Raw genomic sequence first — 13,801 nt, 5'->3', positions numbered from 1 at the left:
CTCTCCCCCCTTACTCTCTCTTCTCTCTCTCACTCATTTAGTGTGTAACAAGTTCTCTTTAAAGTATAAATGGAGAGTTCATGTGGACACTAAATTATTTTTCATATAACATTATGTCTTGTCAGATATTTATTTTTTTGTATTATAAATATTTTTTATTTCATTCATGTCAGCCACAATAATGAAAGTAATTTTTTTAAGTTCAACATGGGAGTTTAAATATTAATTGCAATATTTCTTTATAAAAAAGCATGATAATTTATAAAATGTTTATTGACAAGCAGTGCGTATAAACGTTTTAAAAGTGGTTTATGATCATTATTAAGAGTGGTATGCTTTATGGTTAGGAGTATTCTGCAAATATTTTAGAAAGACACTTGACGGTTAAATGTGACTTATTAATCAGTTAATGTTTATTGTCAACCAACCAGCACTGATATTTTATAAACATTTCTATAGTAATCCAATCAGTGTTATGAGGGTATTCCCAAAAGTAATGCACCAAGTGCTTGCACACAAAAATGAAAACATGGAATGATTCACAACTTGCAATATGTATCCTGATGTTCACAAAGCAGACCATATAAGTTATTTGGTGTTTATTAAATGCGTGATGATGTCAGTGCATTTTGAAGAGGAAAAATGAACTCTGATCACAACAAATTTTGAGTGACTTGTGCATACATCAAAATCAAAACTTTAAGAGGCACTACTGTACCAATAATTTATCATTTGTCATGGGAAGTATGTGGTGATAATACTGTTGACAGCACCATATAGTGCTGACATAAAAAGTTTAGGAAGGGCATAAGGAAAATGATAGATGAGCCATGCTATGGCTGAGCATCTCCTGCTATAGACAACACATTGATGACAAGCATTCATTACATGGTAGGGATTATATTGAAAGGCTGTAAACTTAATTTTGTGAACAAATAAACTTTCTTTTAATCCAGAGCTGTGCATTATTTTTGGGATTCCTTTGTACCTACAATTTGTTAATATGTCTGCTGTCAGCAGCATCTTCAGTTCATATTATTATTGCAATCTTTGTTTCATTTATGATTCCTTCTCATTATGGGAAGTAAATTATAAATAAAACTTTTAATGTCTAATTAAAAATAGTATATTACAGAACAATAAGTGAAATAAGCAAATTTTTTTTTTGTATTTTTAATTCAGGCTTTTAAACTGTTATGGAATATTTATAATACAATCTATAAATTATTATTGAAAATTAATTAAGAATATAATAATCAAGATATGTCATTCTTTCTTGTGAAATTAAAATAGTCCTACAATGATAATTGTGACTGTGGTTTATTAATGATTTTCATAAACAAAGATAAAAATTTTTCTTCTTCTTTATGAAATGGCCATTATGTCATTTTCTGTCTTGAGGTACATGTATCAGAAACTATACTTTTAAATATTAGTTTCATTCAAAAACATAATCACAAGCAGGAAAAACAAACTCATTAAATAGATTAATGTAGCATACCTCCTCTTTTTTCTGTTAGCCTCCAGAACCACCATAGAAGATTATTTCTGAGGGTGATATGTATCAATGTAAATGAAGTGTAGTTTTGTACAGTCTCAGGTCGACCATTCCTGAGATATGTGGTTAATTAAAACCCAACCATCAAAGAACACCGGTATCCATGATCTAGTTTTCAAATCCGTATAAAAGAACTAGGATTTGAATCTTAGAACTCTCGACTTTGTAATCTAATGTTGCGTACCTAGAATTTATCAATTTTCTTCTGTATTACCTAAGAAATGCAGCCCTTTTTTTGTACATCAATGTTTTGTGGAAAATTACTGATACGTTACCCCTTCTGTGATTATGAGATTTTGTGGTTTCAGTTTAGTTGAGGTTATTTCAACATAGTGAGTTAGAGATATTGTTGAGAAGATAATGTATTTACTGTTTCAGTGATTAATCTTTAAATTTAATTTTTTAATCTGATTATAAGTGTTTCTGTAATATTTTAACCATTACAGATTTGTCCATCTTATCAGTAGCACTTAAAATTAAGATGGCATAAGGGATTATGATAAAGTGGAGTATTATTTTATATATTTTTCATCATTTTATACATTTACAAAATGTGTAATTTTATATTTTTTTATAATTTTATACATTCTGTTAGTTTTTTTACAAAGGGAATCCACTCATAATCATACATTTTTTAAATTAATTAATTTATGTAATGATGGATTGAATAAAAAAAATGTTATCCCAATTAATTAAAAAAGTTTTGTATGTTAAAATTTGCTTAAATAGGTTGCAAATCTTTTCCTGTTTAATTTTAGTTTTTTTACAAAGGGAATCCACTCATAATCATACATTTTTTAAATTAATTAATTTATGTAATGATGGATTGAATAAAAAAAATGTTATCCCAATTAATTAAAAAAGTTTTGTATGTTAAAATTTGCTTAAATAGGTTGCAAATCTTTTCCTGTTTATTTTTTTAAATTCTTTAGCAATAATTTTTTTCTTTCTTGTTGAATAGTTTTAATTAAGTGCATTTTTTTTTGTAGGAGTTAAGATGTCGTGAAGAAGAGTTAACTAAAGCTCAGTTAAATCAACAACTAATGGAACAACAGCTTCGACAGAGGGAAGAAGAATTAACCAGGAGAGAAATCGAATTAGTGGAACGGGAATTAAATATAATGATGTATCAACACCAAACACCAACACCGAACAAACGACGAGGAAAATTTAAACGATCTCGATTAAAACTGCTCAAAAAAGAACCCGGACAGATAAGTTTTCCTTCAGGTAAATAAATAGCGATTTATAAAATTGTGATTTTTTTCAGAATTAATTTTAATTAATGTTGTTATGACTGATAGATTAGATCTTGCTCTCCCAGGTGGAGGATACTTTATACCTCGTTCTGTTCTGATTGATATTTCTATTACAATAATTTATTCACTTCGTTTATGTAAAAAATATTCTGATAGGTCTTGTGTATTATAACATGTATAACGAAATGGATACATTTAGTGTGGTTTTTCCTTCTTTTCCTTTCCTAAAATCTAAAATTTCATCCAAATTAATAATTAAATTTGTTTATAAAAAAAACATTTTGTATTATTTGTTTTTAATTAAGCGTGTATAAAATATATTACAATAATTTTAACTCGTGAGATTCTGTAATAAAATTCTTGAAAATTTGTGAAAGCAGATAATTAAATGAAAATGTTACTTATATTATTGAATATTTAATCATTTATTTTTCGAACATGATTACAAATCCTATTAATTTTATTTTGTGAATAGTAGTAATAATTGTAAATTATAAAAATGAAGGAAAATCAAATAAAGCAATTTGCAATAATTCCTTAATGTGTTGAGTTCAATCCATTGAAATATTTTATATCAATTTTGCTTGAATTTTTGTCTAAACATTAAAAAAAATTAAGATTTTTTGGGTCGATAGAGGATCCACTATCGTAAAATTTCTTTAGCTAATGTTCATTGCACGATCAGGTTCCATAATGATCAATGATTCATACGAAACACTCTCAGGGTTAGTATTAGATTGAAATTACATATCATCAGTTGTACTATTGTAACGATTTGTAGGTGATTTTATTGAATCCAGTCTCCATTAGGTGTACTAGCACCACATGCATGCATAAATTAAAATCTAATAACATGTTAAATAAAAAATATAATATGAAAGAAAAGGTCGATAGGTGGGTGGAATATATTGAAGAAGAGTTATACAGAGGAAATGAATTAGAAATTGGTGTTATAGAGGAAGAAGAGGAAGTCAAAAAGGATGAAAAGGGAAATTCAATACTGAGATCTGAATTTAATAGAGCATTAAAAGATTTGAATGGCAGAAAGGTTTCTGGGATAGACGGAATACCTTCAGAATTACTGTACAGTACAGGTGAGGAAGCGATAGTGAGGTTATACAATCTGGTGTGTAATATTTATGAAAAAAGGAAAGTTTCATCAGACTTCGAAAAGAGTGTTATTGCCATGATACCAAAAAAAGCAGTAGCAGATAAATCTGAAGAATATAGAACTAACAACTTGCGCATAAAAAATCTTAACTAGAATTCTGTACAGAGAAATTGAGAGGAGAGTGGAAGAAGTGTTAGGAGAAGACCAATTTGATTTTAGGAAAAAAGTATAGGGACAAGGGAAGCAATTTTAGTGCTCAGATTAATGGTCGAATGAAGATTAAAGAAAAACAAACCAACATACTTGCCATTTATAGACCTTAGAAAAGGCATTTGCTAATGTAGACTGGAATAAAATGTTAAGCATTTCAAAAAATCTAGGGTTCAAGTATAGAGGTAGAGGAACAGTTGCTAACATTTACAGGAACCAAATTGCTACAGTAATAATTGAAGAACATAAGAAAGAAGCCATAATAAAAAAGAGACTGACAGGGATGTTCCCTATTCCCATTACTTTTTAATTGTTACATATAACTAGCAATTAATGATATTAAAGAACAATTTAGATTCGGAGTAACAGTGCAAGGTAAAAAATAAAGATGCTACAATTTTGCTGATAATATAGTACTTTTAGCTTAGAGTAGAAAAGATTTAGAAGAAACAATGAATGGCATGGATGAAGTCCTATGCAAGAACTACCGCATGAAAATAAAAAAGAACAAAATGAAAGTAGTGTAATGTAGTAGAAATAATGTAGATGGACCACTGAACTTAAAAATAGGAAAAGATTGCAGAGGTAGAAGAATTTTGTTATTTGGGAATTAGAATTACTAAAGATGGATGAAGCAGGAGCGATATAAAATACCAAATGACACAGGCAAAATGAGCTTTCAGTCAGAGATATAGTTTGCTTACATCAAAAAATTAGTTTAAATGTCAGGAAAACATTTTTGAAAGTATATATTTGGAGCATAGCTTTATAAGTGAAACTTATAAAGCTATGCTCCAAACTAGTGTGTCAAACTAGTGTTATAAAAACTTGCATGATATAATAAAATATATAAATAATTAAAATATATACAGAAGTCTGGACATCCAGTATAAGAAAATCTATAGTTATTTTTACAAAACTAATTTCATCACAGTTACATCAGAATAGGATGAAGAAGAAGATACCTTCTTCTTTCAATGTGTGAAATACATTATATAACTAGAAATGTTAACCTTTCGAACACAATGATTAAATAAATCACAGTTAATTAGTATTCAGATCATGGTGATATTTTACTCAATGCTGGGTAAATCAGCTGTGCTCCTAGTTTAGTAGATGACAAAGACTTGGAAGATCTGGACAACATTTTGACAGACACAAAACAGTTGTCGGTATTGGAATTTTCTTGTGATTAAAACTTAAGTTAGGGCTAAAACGTAAAAATTATAATTTTAAAATATTTTTCAGTTTTTAATAAATTTAAAATTTGTTCAGGAAGAAAATTAAAAATTACTGACTTTTTAAAATTTAAGCTAGTATTAAATATTGAAAATCATTTGCTAGGAAAAAACTCATTAGGAAAAATAAATTAATCTAAGGAAGTGTGTAAATAATTTAAAGATTACAATAGATTTTTTTTTTTATTAAAAGTTAGTTTTGTTGAACATTAAGTTTGTGGTAGTATTTAGTTGTGTGCTTTAAATATGAACTGCTTACATTAGTAGTGTATTTGTAGGAACTTATTCAAAATATTTCTATTCAAATTCTGATAAGAGATTAGTTTACTTTTTTTTATTATGAGTTAGATTCAGAAATGAACATTAACTTAAAGTAACTAATAAAATTACAGCATTATTTTGGTATAATATAGATTTCTTTTTTATATGATTTTCCAATTAACAATCAGTTCATCCTCCTGTTGTTGTGGGATCAGGAGACCTGGGTCTATTCACAGTTCTGTTGAATTTACTCATCCTTTAAAAATTCATTTTCCACAATAAATATAGTTGACTGTTTAAAAGAATACGTCCAAAGATAAGAAAACATTCAGTGTTATCAATGTTGTAACAATAACTTCCTTATATATCATTGATGCAAAAATATATGTTTTCAAATTGGAAGTTACTTGAATCGTGAACTTTTTGATTAATTTGGGTTTATTTATATGACAGATATAATATTATTGATAAACTAATGAATAATACCAATGATAAATAATTAAGAAATGGAAGAATTAAAATTTTAAAAATTTCAAAACTTAAATAAACTATTTTTAATAAGATAATAATTGTATAGTAGAGGGGAGCTGAAATTAATTTAAATCCGATCGATTTAGAAAAATATAATATTATGATACTATGTAAACGATGAAGATTGAAATCTGGTCAAGAAAATTGAACATAAACCACTTTAAAGTCTTACAATAAAATAAATAATATAAAATGAGTAATTTGAAAAATTCTGACTTATATCTGTATTAATGTATACTTATTCTTCTTAGCAGGTAACCTTTTTTTTTGGATTACAAAATATTTATATTTAAAGAAACTTAAGAACCAAATAAAAGTTATGCTTTTCATTTTATTGCCAATCTGAGAACAGGCAACCAAATAGAAAAGTTTAGGTATCAGCACAGAATGGTCCATTTGTAATAAAAGATTATAAATCTGATAAATGTACAATAAATAATTGCCTGAAAATCATGTTTTTAATGAGAGTGTCAATATATTATTTTGGGTAAAATAATTTATTTCTGGGTAAATGATTTATTTTTATGTTTAAGTAAGATTAGATTATGATTTGATTTGTATTCAGTGTATTAAAATGTACTCTATATCAAAAAAATGTGTAGACACAGCATCTGTTTAAATGTTTTTAAATAAGTTTTTATTAAAATATTCATGAAGCTAAGAGTAAGCTAAGCTATCTATGAGGTGTGGCTATTAAATAAGACTAATGTTGTAAAATATTTTATTTTAAATGTATACATATTTAGTTATTATTCCCTTCAATATATACCTCTCGTCAATTCCTATAATGCTCGATATGAATGTTCCATTGTTTGAAACAGTGCTGGAATTTTTCTTCTGTGAGCTCTTTCATGACATGTGCCACTTTCACAGCTTCAACGGTCTAAAATTTTGTTCCTTTTAATGCAGATTTGACCTTGGGGAACAGATAAAGGTAAATAGCGCCAGGTCAGGTGAATAAGGCCTAACACTGAGATGTTATACTTGGCTAGAAACATCTTGACAGACAATGTAGTGCGAGTTGGTACATTGTTCTGATGAAGAACCCATGACTTGTTCTTCCACAATTCAGGTCGTTTTTTTATTATTTTTTCACGAAGTTGAGCAAGCACCTAGAATAAAGACAAGAATAGTTAACTGACGGTCAGATCGGATCAGATTACCAATTTTTTCAATATTTTTATCTATTTTTGACATGGAAAGGCGACCCAGGCAGACTTCATCTTTGTCTTCTCAGCCATCTTGGAAAGCTTAAACTACTCAAAAACCTGCACACGTGATAAACATTCATTGCCATATCCTTTTTTTTAATATAATATGAGTTTCAATAGCAGTTTTTCCAAGTTTCATATGAAATTTCACGACAGTTCTTTGCTCTAATAAAACACTTATCATTTTTTTGGCAAAATAAAAAACAGAAGTTATCCAAATGAAGGCCACACCCAGACTAATATGTCTACAACTGGAGTGGCAACAATCAAAAGAGAAGGCGTCACGCTACACAGCTGTCAGTCATATGAATTTGGCGCATCCGCAGTTCTGTAGTAGCATTAGTCTCGTTATTTAATAGCCATGCTTTGTATATATGTAAGATTTCAAATTTCATTGACATTGGCTGATTTTGATTTTAAAAATTTGTGGTGTATGTAGTCACTTTATTATTTTACCAACTACAATAGTACTTCTAAAAATCAAGAAAACCTTTTTCCTTTTATCCAAGTATTTGTTAAGAAGTATAATTAAGAAGCATACTGCTTATGTAAATCTGATTTTTAATGTTTTCATTTACCGTTGTTATGTTATAAGAAATTCATAAGATGCTGGTTTAAAGTTGTTACTTTTATCCTGTCTGTAATATCTGTGCATAGACAAGTTAAACTTAATAAAATTTCTAAGATAATTTAATAAAATAAAATTTTATTTTACTGAGGATAGCTGGTATTACGCTTTCTTGTAATACTCTAATTGCATTTCTATAATTAAAGATTTGCAAGTTAAATTTTTATAAAATTTTTCAGTTTTCTTAAAATTACGTAGTTTTTTTTGTTTTTAGATTTTCAACATATGATTACTGTACAACACACAGAACGAAAAAGTAGAAATGCTTCTAGTACAAACAGTCCCCCTGGAGGATCACCTAACTTTCCAAGGCTACGAGCTATAGCGCGTGAGTTAACCAATTAATTCTTGTGTAAGAGATCGTAGTGTTTATCTTCAAGCTATTTCCTCATATAAAAAATTAAAAAAAAATCATTTTTTGATTTTTTAAAAATAAAATTGGTTTTATGGGAAGTAATTAATTACTTAAATGTAGAGATATTTTATATTGAAAAATATTAAATAACATGTAAATCATTCTCTACATGAATAGTTTTTAAACAAGATAAAAACAAGTATTAATTTTGTTGATTATATTTGCTGCAGTTTTATTGTTGTGAAGTAGATAGTGGTCTTTCTTGAAAATTAAATTGATTTTTGAAATTTATTAATATATTAATAAATTATTACGCAGTTTAAGAGAATTTTTTAAAATTATTTTTCAACTCTAATAAGAGATGGTGACTGGTACCTTCCAGGTAAAGCCAAACCTGGGTTTCAAAATTTCTCCAAACAATACAAATACAAAATAACAAGGGATGAGGGTAAATCATCATCAAGAGAAAGATATAGGAACATGTAAAAGCTGGAGATCAGAAAACCAAAGATGTTTTTTAATATCTTAAGGTATGGTTGTATTTAGAATATACAAGACGACATATTCGAGCTATAATGTAGATTTGAATTTATAATGTCTTTTTTAATTTATAGGTGAAAGATTAATACAATGTTCCTCACTTTACATCTAATGTTTTTCAAATAGGTTTAATTTTTTTTTTATTAACAGCATTTATGTATAATAATGACTTCACTAATTGTAGTGGTAGGATATTGCATACATTTTATCAAAGTGGTAAGGTGTCCTTGATTTTCTATAATAGGTTATAAATATGAAGGAGAATTGGCCTCCCTTTAAAACGGCACTATGTCTTCAGTTATTGTATTATAACTGGAAGCTACATAATGAAGCGATTCTTGTAACAGCTCATCAAGTTTTAACTCATTAGCAGTTTTCGTATTTAGGCTCGCTTCCAGTATGAATTTCAGCCCTTGAATCATGAGATTAGTGAAATCATACGTTCAACAATAAATTACCCCAAAATACGAGTTATTAATATTGAAAAGAAATTAAGACATTCTTTTATGATGCATGGTTGTTTAACAGTAGTTTTTTTTTATTAAGGAAATGGTTAAATTTGGATCTTAGTGTTAAAAGCTCTCCCTTTCTTTTGTTGTTATTCAGTATTTTTCCTGTAGCTTTTTCTTTAAATTTTTGTTAAGATATCAAGGCATTTCATGTGTTCATAGTTTAGCTTGAACATAAAGCCTATTTGTTGAGTAATAAGCATATTTTTTAAGCTCTTTCAGCTTTATGGTTGCATGTTCTTGTATATCCCTGGATATACATAATCCCTGGATAATAAATAATAATCCCTGTCCTATTATAAGTGCTTCTCATTTCCTATTAATTAGAAAAAAAAAATTATTCGCCTATTGGAACATGTGACCCAGAATTTAAAACTTGTCCATATCCACCAATAAAAGATTTTTATTAACTTTTAGTCTCTAAATTAGAGATTTGTCATTTTCTTCATATTTCTCAAATGTTTATAGATTGAAACTTAAAAATTTATTATTACAGTTTTTTATAAATTATTGAGAAGTTATGATGTTATCAGTAAGTGTTTTGACACTTACTGTCTCTAGGGATGAAGATTCAAAATGTTTCTTAAACTTACAACTGGATTTTTTTCACTTTTTTTTATAAGTTTTAAAATACCTAGAAATTTAAAACTGCAGCAATTTTTTAAAACAAACCAATAGATAGCACTATTTCAAGGTACAATTTTTCCCTGTGAAATTGGGATGGGTTTTAATAATAGCTGTGGATAATGTTACTGATATGATATTTTTTTCTGCTCTTTTACTTAATAGTAATATTTTAATTATGATATGTTACAGTAATGGTCTTTTCTCACTATCTAATTACACGTAGCATCTTTTATTTGCCAAGATTATCTTTTGAAATGTAGTTTTGACTAAAATTTAATAGAAATATAGTTTGTTACACAGGTTATTTTATTTTTGGATGAATTTTATACAACACGCAGTTACAATGAAATGCACTTTCATTTATTTATTTATTTACTTTATTATGCTCAAATCCCTATTATTATTGCATGAAGGCAATTGAAGTTTTTTTTTCATTTGAAGTTCAGTAGTTTATATTTTTCTAATTTATTTATTTTTTATCGTAAATTGTGTTTGTGAATAGAGTGGATTTTTGTGTCTTTGATTTTGATTTATATATTTTATTCTGTTTATTTATTTTCTAATTTTTATGGGAAATGATTCATTCTCTTCTATTGTCAGTTTGATGTGTTAATTTATTAACTACAATATAGATTCCAATTTTTTTTTCAAAACGACTATTGATATTCATTTCCTCTGTATTTAATTTTAATACAATTTATGTTTAGTTTCTTTTCTAATTTATTAATCATTTTAGTTATTATATTTACAAATTAATTTTTGTATTTTTAACATCAGTGATTATTGATTTAACTTTTACTATTTATTTTAATTTTGCCGTATGTTTTATATGTTTTTGTGTTATATATTAATTTAAATATATATATGTTTAATTAACCAGTTATTAAACCCAATTTTTTTTTCATTCTTTGCAATTATCCTTTTTTTATTTGTTATATATTTGGTTTTATAAATCAGTATCACAGAATTTAATTTATATGTTAACATTTCTGTTTTTTTTTTTTTTTTTTTGTTTCTTTTTTACCTTCCAGATTTTTCCTTTCACTTCATTTTAAAATAATCATCAATCTGTGGCTACTACAACAATTTATAATTTTTAATTATGACTAAAAATTTCTTTTGATTTATGAAATTTTGGATTTGTTTTGGGAATGATTTTATTATTTATATAATATCTACTTATGGTTAATTAGTAACCAGCACCTGGTTAAAGTTACTTCATTTAGTAGATATCAGCCATAAAGTTTTTTATTGATTCCTATAAATTAATTAAGTTCTGGTAGCATTGACTTGATGATTTCTTGGTGAAACTATTGGAAATTGATAAACAAATACAGATGTTCTTTGTTCTGAAGAAATTATATTTTGAAAAATAATTTAATTGTATTTTTTTTTCTGTGTGTCTGTATAGTACAAAAGAATGTGTGATTTATATGAAAAAAATTGTAATAAAAATATGAATGGTTTACATGTTACAACTGACTACTGATATGCATTAACTTTTATTTTAAAATGAACAACAGATTGTAGCATGACAAATTGGCATTTATCATTTTTTAGAAATAATGTCTGATGCTGTTTATGATAGTTTCAATAGATCTGTTGTATAAAAAGAATCCCAATTTTTGCACAATATTTGACATTTTGTAATATATTCTGATTTCTGAGCTAATTCAGTCTGTAAAAGTGCTTTTATTTAAATGTCTACTATAGTTTTTACATTTATAGCTATTTAATGAAATAAAGATGGTTCCTGAAAATTGATGACATTTATTTGTTAAAATTATCATTTGAGATTCCCCATACCATTTGCTATTTGACAAGTCAACATTACAAGGTTTATCTCATGTATTCCCTAACATTTTAGACAGAATTGTTCCTTCTATCATAAAAGTGTTGTCAGTTTTAAAGTTCTAATATTAACTTTGTATAAACCACTGCTACATTTCTTAGAAATGTATCTGATATACTTGTTTTGAAACGTATGACAGATATAGCAAATGTTCCTTTATGAATCAACTTTTCTTGAAGTCAGTCAACTCAAAAGTCAGCATTTCAGTCTCATTCTCAGTTTTGGTATTGTGAAAAGTTTTTTGATAATACTTGCAGTACGTATGACGTAGGCTTTGGAATAATGATTGCCTTGTTTATTGCCTAAAGCCAACAGGCATTCATAGGCCATTGTCAGTTGGAGATTACGCTTTCAAATTTAGAGTTTTTTTGTTTATAACTTAAAAGACTTTCTAAAGAACTTAAAGACTTTCTAGATAGTTATTCTTTTCTCTTTGTCTTTGGGGAAGAAAGGGCCAAAGAGAACAACTTTCTCAGAATAATGATGAAAGTACTGACATCTTCACTTTATTGTTTGGCTACAATTGTCTTTTTCTTTTCTTCGGTCAGAAATTCTTTTGATATATGATGTGATATCAATGCTTTGTTTGAACAGCAAACAAAAAATAATTTTTTGTATAGTAATAATTAATGAAAAAAATATTCGTGTTAGGTTAATTTGAATGCTATTCATTCATGTCAACTTGATTTCCTTGTTTGTTTTTCATTTAAGATACAAGGCACAAATCTGAATGGAAGGTAACTTGTACCAAAATTTTGAATAAAAGTGCCATAACAGTTATTTATATTTATCTACCTTATTAACAGTGATAAAAAGTTCAGAAAAAATGGCTACTTATAAATTTTATAAATTCAGTAGTTTTGAGTTTTGGCCATTGACTTGAATTAAGGAACTTCATTTGTTGAAATTTGGGCAACTCTTAAATATTTCTAAATGTATCAGCATATATGTTGGCGCACGAACTGAAAGCCTCCGTACTAGCATTTTGCATACATTGGCCTCTGTTACAAGCAAACTAAAAACATTATCATTTTCTATATGTCTTTTACGGTATTATAATATATAAAAAAACAGGTTTCATAAACTTGCTATAGCATGTGTAATTGTTGAGTTTTACTCTAAACTATAAATTGATGTGATCTAGGTCTTCTTCCTGTTGCATAGCAACTAATAATAGTAGAACCATTCATGAATCATACATGATTAATGTTCTGTTTATGAATTGTAAATATAACTTATAATTCTAAAAATTTTATTTACTTGTTTTTAATCTACTCTAATTATTGCGCTGTGAAGAATCATGTCACACATCACTTGTAATTATGTTCTACAAGTGGTTATTATAAAAACATTTATTGCGGTGTATATTTCACTTAATTAAGTGAACTGTTAGTGATTTATTTTTATTATTTGTTTTCATGTAAGGCTTTGTCATAAATTCAGTCATTTAAATTTTTAATATTTCAATACAGTTATTTTCCTTTAAAATGCCCCAGTTAGGAGGAAAAGGTACAGTAGTTCGAAGTCAGGCAAGGGAAATTGTATTCAGTGTTTACAATTTCTTTTTACAAAACAATGCCGGAACCAGAATAGTGAGGAAAACTGAAGTGCTGAATACGGTTGTTCAAGTGACAAAATGATCAAAACTAACGGCCCAAAGAATTACAGCAGAAGGGAATTAAATGAAACTGAAAAGCCATCTGTGTTCATTTCGCTGAGAAAACATGTAAATCACCCGCAGTACTGTGTGCAGTTTAGATCTGTTTGACATGGATGCTTTGATGCGTTTAATAAATAAATTTTATGTAACCGAAAGATATGTTCCTACTGTGAAGAGAATTGTGCAAAAAGCCTGTGAAAGTGAAATTAATTTTAAACAAAGTGAAATATCTTTAAGGAGAATATTACTTA

General features: G+C 27.4%; 1 protein-coding gene across 2 annotated transcripts in view; it reads left to right on the top strand.

Annotated features, from left to right (window-relative positions):
- The window catches only part of LOC142331760 (mitogen-activated protein kinase kinase kinase 11-like), a 532,753-nt gene that overhangs the window by 471,942 nt on the left and 47,010 nt on the right, over positions 1–13,801 (top strand). For both annotated transcript variants that reach the window (XM_075377837.1, XM_075377836.1), the window contains exons 5-6: positions 2,548–2,788; positions 8,222–8,335. In XM_075377837.1, the coding sequence (XP_075233952.1) occupies positions 2,548–2,788; positions 8,222–8,335 (355 nt within the window). The remainder of the gene's footprint in view (positions 1–2,547; positions 2,789–8,221; positions 8,336–13,801) is intronic.

Source organism: Lycorma delicatula, chromosome 10 (assembly GCF_047948215.1).
Source record: "Lycorma delicatula isolate Av1 chromosome 10, ASM4794821v1, whole genome shotgun sequence".
Classification (NCBI taxonomy): Eukaryota; Metazoa; Arthropoda; class Insecta; order Hemiptera; family Fulgoridae; genus Lycorma; species Lycorma delicatula.
Note: the sequence above shows the minus strand (reverse complement) of the source record. Positions and strands in the feature narration are given on the sequence as shown.